This window comes from Crinia signifera, chromosome 7, assembly GCF_055691185.1.
Source record: "Crinia signifera chromosome 7, ASM5569118v1, whole genome shotgun sequence".
NCBI lineage: Eukaryota > Metazoa > Chordata > Amphibia > Anura > Myobatrachidae > Crinia > Crinia signifera.
The window spans coordinates 8,528,186-8,548,639 of NC_139223.1; the positions used below are offsets into that span (position 1 = coordinate 8,528,186).

General features: G+C 46.7%; 1 protein-coding gene across 10 annotated transcripts in view; it reads left to right on the forward strand.

The window, feature by feature from the left end:
• The window catches only part of LOC146019740 (uncharacterized), a 781,584-nt gene that overhangs the window by 753,088 nt on the left and 8,042 nt on the right, over positions 1 to 20,454 (forward strand). For all 10 annotated transcript variants that reach the window (XM_083152259.1, XM_083152260.1, XM_083152256.1 and 7 more), the window contains 2 exons: positions 5,016 to 5,044; positions 6,946 to 7,014. In XM_083152259.1, the coding sequence (XP_083008385.1) occupies positions 5,016 to 5,044; positions 6,946 to 7,014 (98 nt within the window). The remainder of the gene's footprint in view (positions 1 to 5,015; positions 5,045 to 6,945; positions 7,015 to 20,454) is intronic.

Below are 20,454 nucleotides of genomic sequence, written 5' to 3' on the forward strand. Positions count from 1 at the left end.
CGGGTACAAAAACAGAGAAAAAAAACATGTCGACTTTTTGACTGTCGACCTAGACCATGTTGACTTAATGATCTGTCGACCTAGACCCCTGTCGACCTTGCAATATGTCGACCTAGTAATGTTGACCAAATGACTGTTGACCATCTTTAGGTCGCCCAACCAATCCATACCCTCCCCGCTTGTATAAAAGAGGGACTGCAACAAGTATCTCCAAAACAAACTGCGATCCCTCCAGTCCTGCACAGTCGGATGTGACTGCCGGCAGTAATGGAAGGATAGTAGCAGGGATTGGAGCGCTGCCAGCAGTAAAGGAGAGATAGCAGCAGGTATCACAGTGCTGTGAGCAGTAATGGAGGGATAGCAGCAGGTATCACAGTGCTGTGAGCAGTAATGGAGGGATAGCAGCAGGTGTCACAGTGCTGTGAGCAGTAATGGAGGGATAGCAGCAGGTATCAGAGCGCTGCCGGCAGTAATGGTGGAATAGCAGCAGGTATCAGAGCGCTGCCGGCAGTAATGGTGGAATAGCAGCAGGTACTCAGAGCGCTGCCGGCAGTAATGGAGGGATAGCAGCAGGTGTCACAGTGCTGCCGGCAGTAATGGAGGGATAGCAGCAGGTATCAGAGCGCTGCCGGCAGTAATGGGGGGATAGCAGCAGGTATCAGAGCGCTGCCGGCAGTAATGGAAGGATAGCAGCAGGTGTCACAGTGCTGCCGGCAGTAATGGAGGGATAGCAGCAGGTATCAGAGCGCTGCCGGCAGTAATGGGGGGATAGCAGCAGGTATCAGAGCGCTGCCTGCAGTAATGGTGGGATAGCAGCAGGTATCAGAGCGCTGCCTGCAGTAATGGTGGGATAGCAGCAGGGATTGGAGCGCTGCCAGCAGTAAAGGAGAGATAGCAGCAGGTATCACAGTGCTGTGAGCAGTAATGGAGGGATAGCAGCAGGTGTCACAGTGCTGTGAGCAGTAATGGAGGGATAGCAGCAGGTATCACAGCGCTGCCGGCAGTAATGGAGGGATAGCAGCAGGTGTCACAGCGCTGTGAGCAGTAATGGAGGGATAGCAGCAGGTGTCACAGCACTGCCTGCAGTAATGGTGGGATAGCAGCAGGGATTGGAGCACTGCCGGCAGTAATGAGGGGATAGCAGCAGGTATCACAGTGCTGTGAGCAGTAATGGAGAGATAGCAGCAGGTATCACAGCGCTGCCGGCAGAAATGGAGGGATGACAGCAGGTATCACAGTGCTTCTGGCAGTAATGAAGGGATAGCAGCCGGTATCAGAGCGCTGCAGGCAGTAATGGGGGGATAGCAGCAGGTATCACAGCGCTGTTGGCAGTAATAGAGGAATAGCAGCAGGTATCGGAGTGCTGCCGGCAGCAATGGAGGGATAGCAGCAGGTATCGGAGCACTGCCAGCAGTAATGGAAGGATAGCAGCAGGTACCGGAGCACTGCCGACAGTAATGGAAGGATAGCAGCAGATATTGGAGCGCTGCCGGCAGTAATGGAGGGATAGCAGCAGCTATCGGAGCGCTCCCTGCAGAAATGAAAGGATAGCAGCAGGTACCGGAGCACTGCCGACAGTAATGGAAGGATAGCGGCAGGTACCGGAGCACTGCCGGCAGTAATAGGGGGGATAGCAGCAGATATCACAGTGCTGACGGCAGTAATGGCAGGATAGTAGCAGGTATCGGAGTGATGCCGGCAGTAGTGGGAGGATAGTAGCAGGTACCGGAGCGCTGCTGGCAGTAATGGAGGGATAGCAGCAGGTACCGGAGCGATACCGGCAGTAATGGTGGGATAGCAGCAGGAACTGGAGCACTGCCGGCAGTAATGGAAGGATAGCAGCAGGTATCGGAGCGCTGCCGGCAGTAATGGAGGGATAGCGGCAGGTACCGGAGCACTGCCGGCAGTAATAGAAGTATAGCAGCAGGTATCGGAGCGCTGCCGGCAGTAATGAGAGGATAGTAGCAGGTATTGTAACGATGCCGGCAGTAATGGCAGGATAGCAGCAGGTATCAGAGCGCTGCTGGCAGTAATGAGAGGCTAGTAGCAGGTATTGTAACAATGCCGGCAGTAATGGCAGGATAGCAGCAGGTATCAGAGCGCTGCCGGCAGTAATGAGAGGATAGTAGCAGGTATTGGAACGATGGCGGCAGTAATGGAAGGATAGCAGCAGGTATCGGAGCTCTGCCGGCAGTAATGAGAGGATAGTAGCAGGTATTGTAACGATGCCGGCAGTAATGGTGGGATAGCAGCAGGTACTGGAGCACTGCCGGCAGTAATGGAGGGATAGCAGCAGGTATCGGAGCGCTGCCGGCAGTAATGAGAGGCTAGTAGCAGGTATCGGAACGATGCCGGCAGTAATGAGAGGATAGTAGCAGGTATTGGAACGATGGCGGCAGTAATGGAAGGATGGCAGCAGGTATCGGAGCGATGCCGGCAGTAATGGAAGGATAGCAGCAGGTATCGGAGCGCTGCCGGCAGTAATGAGAGGATAGTAGCAGGTATTGTAACGATGCCGGCAGTAATGGCAGGATAGCAGCAGGTATCAGAGCGCTGCTGGCAGTAATGAGAGGCTAGTAGCAGGTATTGTAACAATGCCGGCAGTAATGGCAGGATAGCAGCAGGTATCAGAGCGCTGCCGGCAGTAATGAGAGGATAGTAGCAGGTATTGGAACGATGCCGGCAGTAATGGAAGGATAGCAGCAGGTATCGGAGCGCTGCCGGCAGTAATGAGAGGATAGTAGCAGGTATTGTAACGATGCCGGCAGTAATGGTGGGATAGCAGCAGGTACTGGAGCACTGCCGGCAGTAATGGAGGGATAGCAGCAGGTATCGGAGCGCTGCCGGCAGTAATGAGAGGCTAGTAGCAGGTATCGGAACGATGCCGGCAGTAATGAGAGGATAGTAGCAGGTATTGGAACGATGCCGGCAGTAATGGAAGGATGGCAGCAGGTATCGGAGCGATGCCGGCAGTAATGGAAGGATAGCAGCAGGTATCGGAGCGCTGCCGGCAGTAATGAGAGGATAGTAGCAGGTAATGTAACGATGCCGGCAGTAATGGCAGGATAGCAGCAGGTATCAGAGCGCTGCTGGCAGTAATGAGAGGCTAGTAGCAGGTATTGTAACAATGCCGGCAGTAATGGCAGGATAGCAGCAGGTATCAGAGCGCTGCCGATAGTAATGAGAGGATAGTAGCAGGTATCGGAGCGCTGCCGGCAGTAATGAGAGGATAGTAGCAGGTATTGTAACGATGCCCGCAGTAATGGTGGGATAGCAGCAGGTACTGGAGCACTGCCGGCAGTAATGGAGGGATAGCAGCAGGTATCGGAGCACTGCCGGCAGTAATGGAAGGATAGCAGCAGGTATCGGAGCACTGCCGGCAGTAATGGAGGGATAGCAGCAGGTATCAGAGCGCTGCCGGCAGTAATGGAGGGATAGCGGCAGGTACCGGAGCACTGCCGGCAGTAATAGAAGTATAGCAGCAGGTATCGGAGCGCTGCCGGCAGTAATGAGAGGATAGTAGCAGGTATTGGAACGATGCCGGCAGTAATGGAAGGATAGCAGCAGGTATCGGAGTGCTGCCGGCAGTAATGAGAGGATAGTAGCAGGTATTGTAACGATGCAGGCAGTAATGGTGGGATAGCAGCAGGTACTAGAGCACTGCCGGCAGTAATGGAGGGATAGCAGCAGGTATCGGAGCACTGCCGGCAGTAATGGAAGGATAGCAGCAGGTATCGGAGCGCTGCCGGCAGTAATGGAGGGATAGCAGCAGGTATCGGAGCGCTGCCGGCAGTAATTGAGGGATAGCGGCAGGTACCGGAGCACTTCCGGCAGTAATAGAAGTATAGCAGCAGGTATCGGAACGATGCCGGCAGTAATGAGAGGATAGTAGCAGGTATTGGAACGATGCCGGCAGTAATGGAAGGATGGCAGCAGGTATCGGAGCGATGCCGGCAGTAATGGAAGGATAGCAGCAGGTATCGGAGTGCTGCTGGCAATAATGAGAGGATAGTAGCAGGTATTGGAACGATGCCGGCAGTAATGGAAGGATAGTGGCAGGTACCGGAGCGATGCCGGCAGTAATGAGAGGATAGTAGCAGGTATTGTAACAATGCCGGCAGTAATGGCAGGATAGCAGCAGGTATCAGAGCGCTGCTGGCAGTAATGAGAGGATAGTAGCAGGTATTGTAACGATGCCGGCAGTAATGGAAGGATGGCAGCAGGTATTGGAGCGCTGCCGGCAGTAATGGAAGGATAGTAGCAGGTACCGGAGCGCTGCCGGCAGTAATGGAAGGATGGCAGCAGGTATCAGAGCGCTGCCAGCAGTAATGAGAGGATAGTAGCAGGTATTGGAACGATGCCGGCAGTAATGAGAGGATAGTAGCAGGTATCGGAACGATGCCGGCAGTAATGGAAGGATAGCAGCAGGTATCGGAGCCCTGCTGGCAGTAATGAGAGGCTAGTAGCAGGTATCGGAGCACTGCCGGCAGTAATGAGAGGATAGTAGCAGGTATCGGAGCGCTGCCGGCAGTAATGAGAGGATAGTAGCAGGTATCGTAACGATGCCGGCAGTAATGGAAGGATAGCAGCAGGTATCGGAGCCCTGCTGGCAGTAATGAGAGGCTAGTAGCAGGTATCGGAGCACTGCCGGCAGTAATGGAAGGATAGCAGCAGGTATCTGAGCCCTGCTGGCAGTAATGAGAGGATAGTAGCAGGTATTGGAACGATGCCGGCAGTAATGAGAGGCTAGTAGCAGGTATCGGAGCGCTGCTGGCAGTAATGAGAGGCTAGTAGCAGGTATATGGAATGATAACCGGGCATCTAAGCCTTATACTGCGGCTATTGCCCCGGTGTGAGATTTCTGATGAATTGTACATGGAAATAGCGTCTTATTGCCGGGATGTGTCTGATCAGAAACGCCAGCTTCCAGGAATTATTTGCAGACAATGATAAATAAGAACAGCAGCTACAGCATCGCATTGGTATTCACCGTGTACTGTACTTTTCTGTTACAGCAAAGCTTGGTCCCGTCCCTGTTCCTTATGTAAGTACCTGTATATCCAGCATGTAAGTGTGCGATCACCTCCATATTGTCACACAAGGACGATCATCTGCTAATAGTCAGGCGGATACTGGCTGTCACTGCGCTCTTGTCCTATATACGTAATATTATAATGTTTCAGAGACGTGTTACATAAGAGCGGGCAGTGGGCTGTATTTATCATGTTTTCCTGTGTAGGAGCTACACCCCCTTACCAGGACATCTGTGTGTCAGTGACCCCGTAACAGCAGGATTGGTCACATGTGTGAGATTACAGGAGAAGATATGGGGTCACAGGCAGGGGCGGATCCAGGATAAAATGACAGGGAGGCACCATGATAAAAGATGGTTTAGGTGGGGGGAGGGGCGGTGGTAGTGGTGCCAGTGTACATGCTAAGAGAGCGGCAGAGAGAGGGTGGGAATGGGATTAAAAATAGGCCCTGGCATTTAAAGTACGCAGGCCCACCATGGCGACAAAAGTGAAGGATGTAGTTGTGTGCGTGCCAAAGGCGCGCTCCAGAAAAGGGTGTGTGGCCACTCAACAGGGGGCGTGTCAACACCATATACAACTTCTACACATTATGCAACAAAATACTAGACCCCATTATACTTGCCCCTTACACATGATGCCAAATGGAATGAGCCAAAATTCGCATAATGCCACACGGATTGAGCCAAAATTCACATAATGCCACACGGATTGAGCCAAAATTCACATAATGCCAAATGGATTGAGCCAAAATTCACAATAAGCTTCATAAACAGGGACATTGCCCACCAAAGGTGCGCATTAAACATTTACACCATAATGTCCATTGCACGTTAAGTTACACGGCATGATGTCCATTATGTATTATGCCAAACACCATAAAGCCTATTAAAAATTATGCTACATAAGTGCTGCTTAGCTACATGCTCATTGCCAAGGGTTCCATGCTCATTGCCAGAGGTTCCATGCTCGTTGCCATGTGGGATTACATGCTCATTGCCAAGGGGGAATACATGCTCGCGGTAAATGGGGGACAGCCGCCATGCAGAAGTGATAGCCACTGACAGTGGCAGAGCCTGGCTGTATTCAGAGCACTGCAGGTCCCGGCTATTTGAAATAATACCCCTTTCACACCAGAAAATGCATTCCCAGGTTGGCCCCTTTTACACCAGCCTAGTCCCTGCATTTTCTGGTGTGAGGGGGAGAGAAAACCACCCCTCCCCCCTATAACCAGATATCTCATTTAACCTATTATATCTTCGGAACCAACTGACCCATTTACATGACACAAGTATCATATAGAAGAACTTTTGAGTGGGCTTTGAATGATTTTAGTCCAGTGAAACTGGAACGTTTGGTTCCAGAGTAATCTGCCCTCAAAGAACATGAACAGCCATGAAATTACATTTCAAAAATAAAAAAAATCTGTTTACACGCAATATCTCTGGAACCGAGTGACCGATTTGGACCAGCCTGGTATCATATTGAAGGCCCAGCGATTTGGAATTGAATGAGATCAACCCCAAGCTTCTGTGATGCCAGGGGGGAACTGGCAGCCGTCGGAACCGGATGGGGGTCAGAATTGACGGGTCCCATATTATCCTATGGAGAAAAAACGTTACAGCTGTGCCAGGCGATATCTCTGGTTCCTGGGGGGCTAGAGACACGGGACTGGGCTCGTTGGAAAGCCCTGGTCCTCAGCTACAAAATGAAATGACAAGGGGGGCACGTGTCCGGGTGCCCCCCCCCCTGAATCCGCCACTGGTCACAGGTGGTCCATGGGATATTGGGGTACAGGATTAGGGGGACCTAGGATTATTGCTTTATAATACATTATTACATTGAGGTGTACTGTATATGGGATCAGTAATTATACTTTGTGCAGGACATTATAACCTTTGTTTTTATATGACAGATTTTGCTCATCGTGGTGATCCCATTTTGGACCTTTTTCTCAAGTGATGACAGATCCCTGTTATTCTCTGTAAGTATTGTCTGCGGTGTCTGGGGGCAAAGGACAAGGGCCTGACCTAATCTATTGTAATAATGAATGGGGGGTGGGCAGGGCTTCCTTCAGCCACGCCCACCATACCTGCTGCTGGTGGCGCCATCTTTCCAGCAATGTGTTCATGTAGATGACACATAGAGGATGGGGAATCTCTGTGCTGTCTCCTTCCCTGGTGCCATCTACCCGGAGATACTACAGAGTAGGTGCAGCCACCAGCAGCTCTGGCGGGGCCCCGCTCTATGGCACGGTGATTGACATTTGCTGCTGGTAGCGCAGAGAAGCACATGCATGCATGTATGTATATATATCTATATATATATATATATATATATATATATATATATATATATATATTTATATATATATATATAAACTTTCTGCGGGGCTGGGCACTCCTCCTATAGGTAAGTTGCTGCGTTGTGTGCCTTCAACAGGTAGAATATAGACTTGTAGAATGAAGCGGCACTCCAAACGATGTAGCAGTAAAAAGAAAAAGCTCTTTATTGGCAACGTTTCAATACGTGTGTATTATCTTCAGGCTCAAATATACAAGTGATGCAAACAACATTTATAGCGTGCAGGTGTCACATGCGTGAAGGGGAAGGTCTCATGAACCATCCACTCACGCAACAACGTACAGGTGCGGCCAGCCCATTAAAAACAGACCAATCCAAATCTGTCTTTCAGACAGGCCCCCTTATCCAACATATAACAGAAGAAAAAAAGACATATACAAAAAAGTTTACATATGACTCAAGTTAAAATGATAAAAACAGTGGATATACAGTGTACCACCAGTACAAATTGAAAGGGTCATCTCAGACCCAAAGTGATCATAAAACTAAATAGACACCAAATATATACTTTGACAAAAAATATATATACAAAAAAGTTTTTTTGACATAAACAAGACAATTTGGCAAATAGGCTAACACATTGTAAGAGACTAGGACCTTGTACGTATTCCAATGTACATAAGTTTATGCACCCCTAATGTATTACAGACATCATTGTTAACTGCATTATGGGATGTTTGAAAGTAACAAACTTTATAGAATCTATAACAAAACCCCCAAGCCTGAATACTCATTCAAGCCCCGCGGCGCGATAGTGCCAAGCTTGGCAATCCAGCGGGCCTCACATTTTAAAAGTAGTAGACCCCTATTACCCCCCCTAAGGGACAGGGGAATGTGATCGATCATCCTATATTTGAGGGATGATAGATTGTGGTTATGCTCAAGGAAATGCCTCGCGACCGGCTGGTCGCTCTTTTTCTTCAGGAGTGCATTCCTAATGGATGACCTGTGGGCTGCCATACGTTCCTTAAAGGGACGCTCAGTTTTCCCTATGTATGACAGCCCACAGGGACAAATAATTTGGTAGACTGTAAAAGGAGTATTACACGTCAACAGATGTCTGATAGGGATGGATTTACCAGTCTGTGGATGATTAAAAGAAGCACCAGGGATCAGAAATGCGCAGGTGGTACATACACACCTTATGCACCCCACCCGGGTACGTTGTTTATTGGTATTACTGGAAGAGGCATCTGACTTCACCAAGATGTCCCTAAGATTTTTTGACCGTTTATAACTTGGAAGAATAGAGGTACGGGACAGTCCCAAATGGGGGTCCGATTGTACCAATGGCCAATGATGTTTAACGATTTGAGTGGTACCAGGGCTGTGTTGGTTATAAGTAGTGACCCATGGGAGTTTGTTGTCGATATTTTTAGGCAAGGATACAGGGTTGAGAAGGGCATTACGATCAAGCCGCATGACCTTATCTTTAGTTGCCTGTAATTCATTACGTGGATATCCCCGATGGACAAAACGCTCCACCATCTGGTCCATTTGGGTATTAGCCACTGTCGGGTCAGAAACTATTCTTTTCACCCTGAGAAGTTGAGAGTGTGGCAAACTTCTTACTGTGGGTCTAGGGTGACAACTATTATACGCCAATAAATTATTTCTATCAGTCGGTTTAGCGTAAAGACTGGTGTGTATGGTCCCGTCCTGGATCTGTAAAAGCACGTCCAAAAAATGTATTTCTGTCTGACTATGCGTATACGTAAATTTTATAGTACTGGACGTCAGGTTGTGGGAGTCAATTATATTGGCAAGATCACTCGAGGGGCCCTCCCAAAAGATCAGGAGGTCATCTATATAGCGATTATATTGGATGATCCTACCTGCAGTCAAGGGGTTGTTAAAGAATAGTTCTTGTTCGAATTCGAACATAAAAACGTTGGCATATGAGGGGGCCACCGCCGCCCCCATAGCCACGCCCATGAGTTGCAGGTAATATCGATCCCCATATATGAAAAAATTTTTAGTAAGTATCATGGACATGAGTTCAACAATCAAATCGACATCAGGGCCCTGATAGTCAACATTACCAACAAGAAAACGTCTCAGTGTTGCTAGGCCCAGAGAATGCGGGATAGAAGTGTATAATGCGCTGACATCAATAGAGAACATCGAGACATTTGTGGTAAATTTAGCCAATTTGGCTATATTATTAAGCAAGGCGGTAGTGTCTAGTAGATATCTGGGGTGTTTTCTAATACACGGTTGTAACAAACTGTCGACATAGATGGATGTCGGTTGCATCAGAGAGCCCCGGGCCGCCACAATGGGACGGCCAGGGGGGTCCTCCAAGGCTTTGTGTATTTTGGGAATACAGTAAAATTGTGGAACTAACGGATACAAGGGTAATAATGCTTTCTTAATGGTTTCAGATATTATACCAGAGTCTACCGCCTGCTGTAATACATTTTTTAATTCAGTAGTAAACATATTCGTAGGATCACCCCTGAGACAAAGATACGTGTTTTTATCATTAAGATGTATCATAACCGAGGCCTCATATTTGTCGACATCCATGATCACTAGTGCTCCGCCCTTGTCGGCAGGACGGAACACCAGCGATCTGTCGTCTGACAAAGTTTTGAGAGCCCTACGTTCCTCCTTACTGATATTCAATGAAACAGTATCATGCTGATTGACTTTATTGGCAACTTCAAAGTTAGTAACAGAAGTAAAAGTCTGTATGGTAACATTTTGGGACACCGGGTCAAAGGTGGAGCGGGGCAGGATTTTGCGTAACTGTGGGGGAATATCATCTTTAGGGGGAATATCGGTACTCACAGTCTCGTCAATTAGGGTGCTGGGTTTGTTAAAGAATTCTTTGAGGCGTAACTGCCGGGAGAGACGGTGCTGCTCAAGCGACCATTCCAATTCGTTGTGACAGGTGGAAGGAATGAAGGACAGTCCACGAGAAAGTATCCGTGTTTCGGACTCAGTGAGGGTATGTGATGATAAATTAACCACTAGGGTTTTCTGGGCTTCGGTGGTTTGCTTGCTTTCTTGTCGGCGGTTCTGTTGCCCGCGGCGGGTGAAGCGTCGGCACCTCCGAGCCGAGCCCGGGTGGTCACCGCTAAAGGGATGACAGCCTTGCGGTTCCTGGGGTTTCTGGAGGTACGACCACTAGCCTCACTGCTGGAAGAATTGAAATCGGTGGAGCTTTGTTGCTCAGTGGATTTGGTATACCCTCGGCGGAAAAAAGGTTTTTTATTCTCACGGTCCTTGAATGGATTAGTCCATTGATAAACAGTTTGTAGCTCATAATCCTTGTCAACTTTAATTTTTTTCTCTTTCTTAAATTTAATTAAGTCCCGTTTGTAGATCTGTATTTGGGAACTTAGTTTCTCGTACCAATTGGTAGAGGTATCATTGAGCAGGTTAGGCTTATGAATAGCCTCAAAAGCCGCAATCTTCTCCTTACAGTCACGTACCTCCTTTGATGAGTGCTCGATGATGAGAAGCATCCAATCAAGGGAGCATTTATTGGCAATTGCTACCCACTTACGGCAGAAGCTGGCATCATACTTGCCGATGGTAGGTGCGTTTCTAATTCTTAGCCCTCTTGGTATTTTGCTCGCCCGGTGATATTCACTCAAAGATAGAGCGTGGTACAGGTAATCGGTCTCCCGCTTGCTGAGTTTCACCAATTCACGGAAGGTGTCTTCTAACGGGACCGCTTCATCTAGTTCACTGAGGTGATGACGTAGGAGTATATTCTCCGCCTCTGTATCTGTGAAACTAAATGTTTCGCCACACGGGTAAACGGTTCTGGAAAAACCAGCTGAGGTAGTGTCCGTGCTCGGTGTCAGGTCAGCCATATTGCACACAGAACACCACAGTGCGTGCAGAAAGTGCAGGTGATGACGGCTTAAATTCAGCTGTGCAGGACAAAGACGTTGGACACCTGAGTCATTACAGGTGGGGGTGCCTCTTGCAGGAAATGATACGCCGTAGCCTTTCACTCCAATATAAACTTTCTGCGGGGCTGGGCACTCCTCCTATAGGTAAGTTGCTGCGTTGTGTGCCTTCAACAGGTAGAATATAGACTTGTAGAATGAAGCGGCACTCCAAACGATGTAGCAGTAAAAAGAAAAAGCTCTTTATTGGCAACGTTTCAATACGTGTGTATTATCTTCAGGCTCAAATATACAAGTGATGCAAACAACATTTATAGCGTGCAGGTGTCACATGCGTGAAGGGGAAGGTCTCATGAACCATCCACTCACGCAACAACGTACAGGTGCGGCCAGCCCATTAAAAACAGACCAATCCAAATCTGTCTTTCAGACAGGCCCCCTTATCCAACATATAACAGAAGAAAAAAAGACATATACAAAAAAGTTTACATATGACTCAAGTTAAAATGATAAAACAGTGGATATACAGTGTACCACCAGTACAAATTGAAAGGGTCATCTCAGACCCAAAGTGATCATAAAACTAAATAGACACCAAATATATACTTTGACAAAAAATATATATACAAAAAAGTTTTTTTGACATAAACAAGACAATTTGGCAAATAGGCTAACACATTGTAAGAGACTAGGACCTTGTACGTATTCCAATGTACATAAGTTTATGCACCCCTAATGTATTACAGACATCATTGTTAACTGCATTATGGGATGTTTGAAAGTAACAAACTTTATAGAATCTATAACAAAACCCCCAAGCCTGAATACTCATTCAAGCCCCGCGGCGCGATAGTGCCAAGCTTGGCAATCCAGCGGGCCTCACATTTTAAAAGTAGTAGACCCCTATTACCCCCCCTAAGGGACAGGGGAATGTGATCGATCATCCTATATTTGAGGGATGATAGATTGTGGTTATGCTCAAGGAAATGCCTCGCGACCGGCTGGTCGCTCTTTTTCTTCAGGAGTGCATTCCTAATGGATGACCTGTGGGCTGCCATACGTTCCTTAAAGGGACGCTCAGTTTTCCCTATGTATGACAGCCCACAGGGACAAATAATTTGGTAGACTGTAAAAGGAGTATTACACGTCAACAGATGTCTGATAGGGATGGATTTACCAGTCTGTGGATGATTAAAAGAAGCACCAGGGATCAGAAATGCGCAGGTGGTACATACACACCTTATGCACCCCACCCGGGTACGTTGTTTATTGGTATTACTGGAAGAGGCATCTGACTTCACCAAGATGTCCCTAAGATTTTTTGACCGTTTATAACTTGGAAGAATAGAGGTACGGGACAGTCCCAAATGGGGGTCCGATTGTACCAATGGCCAATGATGTTTAACGATTTGAGTGGTACCAGGGCTGTGTTGGTTATAAGTAGTGACCCATGGGAGTTTGTTGTCGATATTTTTAGGCAAGGATACAGGGTTGAGAAGGGCATTACGATCAAGCCGCATGACCTTATCTTTAGTTGCCTGTAATTCATTACGTGGATATCCCCGATGGACAAAACGCTCCACCATCTGGTCCATTTGGGTATTAGCCACTGTCGGGTCAGAAACTATTCTTTTCACCCTGAGAAGTTGAGAGTGTGGCAAACTTCTTACTGTGGGTCTAGGGTGACAACTATTATACGCCAATAAATTATTTCTATCAGTCGGTTTAGCGTAAAGACTGGTGTGTATGGTCCCGTCCTGGATCTGTAAAAGCACGTCCAAAAAATGTATTTCTGTCTGACTATGCGTATACGTAAATTTTATAGTACTGGACGTCAGGTTGTGGGAGTCAATTATATTGGCAAGATCACTCGAGGGGCCCTCCCAAAAGATCAGGAGGTCATCTATATAGCGATTATATTGGATGATCCTACCTGCAGTCAAGGGGTTGTTAAAGAATAGTTCTTGTTCGAATTCGAACATAAAAACGTTGGCATATGAGGGGGCCACCGCCGCCCCCATAGCCACGCCCATGAGTTGCAGGTAATATCGATCCCCATATATGAAAAAATTTTTAGTAAGTATCATGGACATGAGTTCAACAATCAAATCGACATCAGGGCCCTGATAGTCAACATTACCAACAAGAAAACGTCTCAGTGTTGCTAGGCCCAGAGAATGCGGGATAGAAGTGTATAATGCGCTGACATCAATAGAGAACATCGAGACATTTGTGGTAAATTTAGCCAATTTGGCTATATTATTAAGCAAGGCGGTAGTGTCTAGTAGATATCTGGGGTGTTTTCTAATACACGGTTGTAACAAACTGTCGACATAGATGGATGTCGGTTGCATCAGAGAGCCCCGGGCCGCCACAATGGGACGGCCAGGGGGGTCCTCCAAGGCTTTGTGTATTTTGGGAATACAGTAAAATTGTGGAACTAACGGATACAAGGGTAATAATGCTTTCTTAATGGTTTCAGATATTATACCAGAGTCTACCGCCTGCTGTAATACATTTTTTAATTCAGTAGTAAACATATTCGTAGGATCACCCCTGAGACAAAGATACGTGTTTTTATCATTAAGATGTATCATAACCGAGGCCTCATATTTGTCGACATCCATGATCACTAGTGCTCCGCCCTTGTCGGCAGGACGGAACACCAGCGATCTGTCGTCTGACAAAGTTTTGAGAGCCCTACGTTCCTCCTTACTGATATTCAATGAAACAGTATCATGCTGATTGACTTTATTGGCAACTTCAAAGTTAGTAACAGAAGTAAAAGTCTGTATGGTAACATTTTGGGACACCGGGTCAAAGGTGGAGCGGGGCAGGATTTTGCGTAACTGTGGGGGAATATCATCTTTAGGGGGAATATCGGTACTCACAGTCTCGTCAATTAGGGTGCTGGGTTTGTTAAAGAATTCTTTGAGGCGTAACTGCCGGGAGAGACGGTGCTGCTCAAGCGACCATTCCAATTCGTTGTGACAGGTGGAAGGAATGAAGGACAGTCCACGAGAAAGTATCCGTGTTTCGGACTCAGTGAGGGTATGTGATGATAAATTAACCACTAGGGTTTTCTGGGCTTCGGTGGTTTGCTTGCTTTCTTGTCGGCGGTTCTGTTGCCCGCGGCGGGTGAAGCGTCGGCACCTCCGAGCCGAGCCCGGGTGGTCACCGCTAAAGGGATGACAGCCTTGCGGTTCCTGGGGTTTCTGGAGGTACGACCACTAGCCTCACTGCTGGAAGAATTGAAATCGGTGGAGCTTTGTTGCTCAGTGGATTTGGTATACCCTCGGCGGAAAAAAGGTTTTTTATTCTCACGGTCCTTGAATGGATTAGTCCATTGATAAACAGTTTGTAGCTCATAATCCTTGTCAACTTTAATTTTTTTCTCTTTCTTAAATTTAATTAAGTCCCGTTTGTAGATCTGTATTTGGGAACTTAGTTTCTCGTACCAATTGGTAGAGGTATCATTGAGCAGGTTAGGCTTATGAATAGCCTCAAAAGCCGCAATCTTCTCCTTACAGTCACGTACCTCCTTTGATGAGTGCTCGATGATGAGAAGCATCCAATCAAGGGAGCATTTATTGGCAATTGCTACCCACTTACGGCAGAAGCTGGCATCATACTTGCCGATGGTAGGTGCGTTTCTAATTCTTAGCCCTCTTGGTATTTTGCTCGCCCGGTGATATTCACTCAAAGATAGAGCGTGGTACAGGTAATCGGTCTCCCGCTTGCTGAGTTTCACCAATTCACGGAAGGTGTCTTCTAACGGGACCGCTTCATCTAGTTCACTGAGGTGATGACGTAGGAGTATATTCTCCGCCTCTGTATCTGTGAAACTAAATGTTTCGCCACACGGGTAAACGGTTCTGGAAAAACCAGCTGAGGTAGTGTCCGTGCTCGGTGTCAGGTCAGCCATATTGCACACAGAACACCACAGTGCGTGCAGAAAGTGCAGGTGATGACGGCTTAAATTCAGCTGTGCAGGACAAAGACGTTGGACACCTGAGTCATTACAGGTGGGGGTGCCTCTTGCAGGAAATGATACGCCGTAGCCTTTCACTCCAATATAAACTTTCTGCGGGGCTGGGCACTCCTCCTATAGGTAAGTTGCTGCGTTGTGTGCCTTCAACAGGTAGAATATAGACTTGTAGAATGAAGCGGCACTCCAAACGATGTAGCAGTAAAAAGAAAAAGCTCTTTATTGGCAACGTTTCAATACGTGTGTATTATCTTCAGGCTCAAATATACAAGTGATGCAAACAACATTTATAGCGTGCAGGTGTCACATGCGTGAAGGGGAAGGTCTCATGAACCATCCACTCACGCAACAACGTACAGGTGCGGCCAGCCCATTAAAAACAGACCAATCCAAATCTGTCTTTCAGACAGGCCCCCTTATCCAACATATAACAGAAGAAAAAAAGACATATACAAAAAAGTTTACATATGACTCAAGTTAAAATGATAAAAACAGTGGATATACAGTGTACCACCAGTACAAATTGAAAGGGTCATCTCAGACCCAAAGTGATCATAAAACTAAATAGACACCAAATATATACTTTGACAAAAAATATATATACAAAAAAGTTTTTTTGACATAAACAAGACAATTTGGCAAATAGGCTAACACATTGTAAGAGACTAGGACCTTGTACGTATTCCAATGTACATAAGTTTATGCACCCCTAATGTATTACAGACATCATTGTTAACTGCATTATGGGATGTTTGAAAGTAACAAACTTTATAGAATCTATAACAAAACCCCCAAGCCTGAATACTCATTCAAGCCCCGCGGCGCGATAGTGCCAAGCTTGGCAATCCAGCGGGCCTCACATTTTAAAAGTAGTAGACCCCTATTACCCCCCCTAAGGGACAGGGGAATGTGATCGATCATCCTATATTTGAGGGATGATAGATTGTGGTTATGCTCAAGGAAATGCCTCGCGACCGGCTGGTCGCTCTTTTTCTTCAGGAGTGCATTCCTAATGGATGACCTGTGGGCTGCCATACGTTCCTTAAAGGGACGCTCAGTTTTCCCTATGTATGACAGCCCACAGGGACAAATAATTTGGTAGACTGTAAAAGGAGTATTACACGTCAACAGATGTCTGATAGGGATGGATTTACCAGTCTGTGGATGATTAAAAGAAGCACCAGGGATCAGAAATGCGCAGGTGGTACATACACACCTTATGCACCCCACCCGGGTACGTTGTTTATTGGTATTACTGGAAGAGGCATCTGACTTCACCAAGATGTCCCTAAGATTTTTTGACCGTTTATAACTTGGAAGAATAGAGGTACGGGACAGTCCCAAATGGGGGTCCGATTGTACCAATGGCCAATGATGTTTAACGATTTGAGTGGTACCAGGGCTGTGTTGGTTATAAGTAGTGACCCATGGGAGTTTGTTGTCGATATTTTTAGGCAAGGATACAGGGTTGAGAAGGGCATTACGATCAAGCCGCATGACCTTATCTTTAGTTGCCTGTAATTCATTACGTGGATATCCCCGATGGACAAAACGCTCCACCATCTGGTCCATTTGGGTATTAGCCACTGTCGGGTCAGAAACTATTCTTTTCACCCTGAGAAGTTGAGAGTGTGGCAAACTTCTTACTGTGGGTCTAGGGTGACAACTATTATACGCCAATAAATTATTTCTATCAGTCGGTTTAGCGTAAAGACTGGTGTGTATGGTCCCGTCCTGGATCTGTAAAAGCACGTCCAAAAAATGTATTTCTGTCTGACTATGCGTATACGTAAATTTTATAGTACTGGACGTCATCATTTTATCATTTTAACTTGAGTCATATGTAAACTTTTTTGTATATGTCTTTTTTTCTTCTGTTATATGTTGGATAAGGGGGCCTGTCTGAAAGACAGATTTGGATTGGTCTGTTTTTAATGGGCTGGCCGCACCTGTACGTTGTTGCGTGAGTGGATGGTTCATGAGACCTTCCCCTTCACGCATGTGACACCTGCACGCTATAAATGTTGTTTGCATCACTTGTATATTTGAGCCTGAAGATAATACACACGTATTGAAACGTTGCCAATAAAGAGCTTTTTCTTTTTACTGCTACATCGTTTGGAGTGCCGCTTCATTCTACAAGTCTATATTCTACCTGTTGAAGGCACACAACGCAGCAACTTACCTATAGGAGGAGTGCCCAGCCCCGCAGAAAGTTTATATTGGAGTGAAAGGCTACGGCGTATCATTTCCTGCAAGAGGCACCCCCACCTGTAATGACTCAGGTGTCCAACGTCTTTGTCCTGCACAGCTGAATTTAAGCCGTCATCACCTGCACTTTCTGCACGCACTGTGGTGTTCTGTGTGCAATATGGCTGACCTGACACCGAGCACGGACACTACCTCAGCTGGTTTTTCCAGAACCGTTTACCCGTGTGGCGAAACATTTAGTTTCACAGATACAGAGGCGGAGAATATACTCCTACGTCATCACCTCAGTGAACTAGATGAAGCGGTCCCGTTAGAAGACACCTTCCGTGAATTGGTGAAACTCAGCAAGCGGGAGACCGATTACCTGTACCACGCTCTATCTTTGAGTGAATATCACCGGGCGAGCAAAATACCAAGAGGGCTAAGAATTAGAAACGCACCTACCATCGGCAAGTATGATGCCAGCTTCTGCCGTAAGTGGGTAGCAATTGCCAATAAATGCTCCCTTGATTGGATGCTTCTCATCATCGAGCACTCATCAAAGGAGGTACGTGACTGTAAGGAGAAGATTGCGGCTTTTGAGGCTATTCATAAGCCTAACCTGCTCAATGATACCTCTACCAATTGGTACGAGAAACTAAGTTCCCAAATACAGATCTACAAACGGGACTTAATTAAATTTAAGAAAGAGAAAAAAATTAAAGTTGACAAGGATTATGAGCTACAAACTGTTTATCAATGGACTAATCCATTCAAGGACCGTGAGAATAAAAAACCTTTTTTCCGCCGAGGGTATACCAAATCCACTGAGCAACAAAGCTCCACCGATTTCAATTCTTCCAGCAGTGAGGCTAGTGGTCGTACCTCCAGAAACCCCAGGAACCGCAAGGCTGTCATCCCTTTAGCGGTGACCACCCGGGCTCGGCTCGGAGGTGCCGACGCTTCACCCGCCGCGGGCAACAGAACCGCCGACAAGAAAGCAAGCAAACCACCGAAGCCCAGAAAACCCTAGTGGTTAATTTATCATCACATACCCTCACTGAGTCCGAAACACGGATACTTTCTCGTGGACTGTCCTTCATTCCTTCCACCTGTCACAACGAATTGGAATGGTCGCTTGAGCAGCACCGTCTCTCCCGGCAGTTACGCCTCAAAGAATTCTTTAACAAACCCAGCACCCTAATTGACGAGACTGTGAGTACCGATATTCCCCCTAAAGATGATATTCCCCCACAGTTACGCAAAATCCTGCCCCGCTCCACCTTTGACCCGGTGTCCCAAAATGTTACCATACAGACTTTTACTTCTGTTACTAACTTTGAAGTTGCCAATAAAGTCAATCAGCATGATACTGTTTCATTGAATATCAGTAAGGAGGAACGTAGGGCTCTCAAAACTTTGTCAGACGACAGATCGCTGGTGTTCCGTCCTGCCGACAAGGGCGGAGCACTAGTGATCATGGATGTCGACAAATATGAGGCCTCGGTTATGATACATCTTAATGATAAAAACACGTATCTTTGTCTCAGGGGTGATCCTACGAATATGTTTACTACTGAATTAAAAAATGTATTACAGCAGGCGGTAGACTCTGGTATAATATCTGAAACCATTAAGAAAGCATTATTACCCTTGTATCCGTTAGTTCCACAATTTTACTGTATTCCCAAAATACACAAAGCCTTGGAGGACCCCCCTGGCCGTCCCATTGTGGCGGCCCGGGGCTCTCTGATGCAACCGACATCCATCTATGTCGACAGTTTGTTACAACCGTGTATTAGAAAACACCCCAGATATCTACTAGACACTACCGCCTTGCTTAATAATATAGCCAAATTGGCTAAATTTACCACAAATGTCTCGATGTTCTCTATTGATGTCAGCGCATTATACACTTCTATCCCGCATTCTCTGGGCCTAGCAACACTGAGACGTTTTCTTGTTGGTAATGTTGACTATCAGGGCCCTGATGTCGATTTGATTGTTGAACTCATGTCCATGATACTTACTAAAAATTTTTTCATATATGGGGATCGATATTACCTGCAACTCATGGGCGTGGCTATGGGGGCGGCGGTGGCCCCCTCATATGCCAACGTTTTTATGTTCGAATTCGAACAAGAACTATTCTTTAACAACCCCTTGACTGCAGGTAGGATCATCCAATATAATCGCTATATAGATGACCTCCTGATCTTTTGGGAGGGCCCCTCGAGTGATCTTGCCAATATAATTGACTCCCACAACCTGACGTCCAGTACTATAAAATTTACGTATACGCATAGTCAGACAGAAATACATTTTTTGGACGTGCTTTTACAGATCCAGGACGGGACCATACACACCAGTCTTTACGCTAAACCGACTGATAGAAATAATTTATTGGCGTATAATAGTTGTCACCCTAGACCCACAGTAAGAAGTTTGCCACACTCTCAACTTCTCAGGGTGAAAAGAATAGTTTCTGACCCGACAGTGGCTAATACCCAAATGGACCAGATGGTGGAGCGTTTTGTCCATCGGGGATATCCACGTAATGAATTACAGGCAACTAAAGATAAGGTCATGCGGCTTGATCGTAATGCCCTTCTCAACCCTGTATCCTTGCCTAAAAATATCGACAACAAACTCCCATGGGTCACTACTTATAACCAACACAGCCCTGGTACCACTCAAATCGTTAAACATCATTGGCCATTGGTACAATCGGACCCCCATTTGGGACTGTCCCGTACCTCTATTCTTCCAAGTTATAAACGGTCAAAAAATCTTAGGGACATCTTGGTGAAGTCAGATGCCTCTTCCAGTAATACCAATAAACAACGTACCCGGGTGGGGTGCATAAGGTGTGTATGTACCACCTGCGCATTTCTGATCCCTGGTGCTTCTTTTAATCATCCACAGACTGGTAAATCCATCCCTATCAGACATCTGTTGACGTGTAATACTCCTTTTACAGTCTACCAAATTATTTGTCCCTGTGGGCTGTCATACA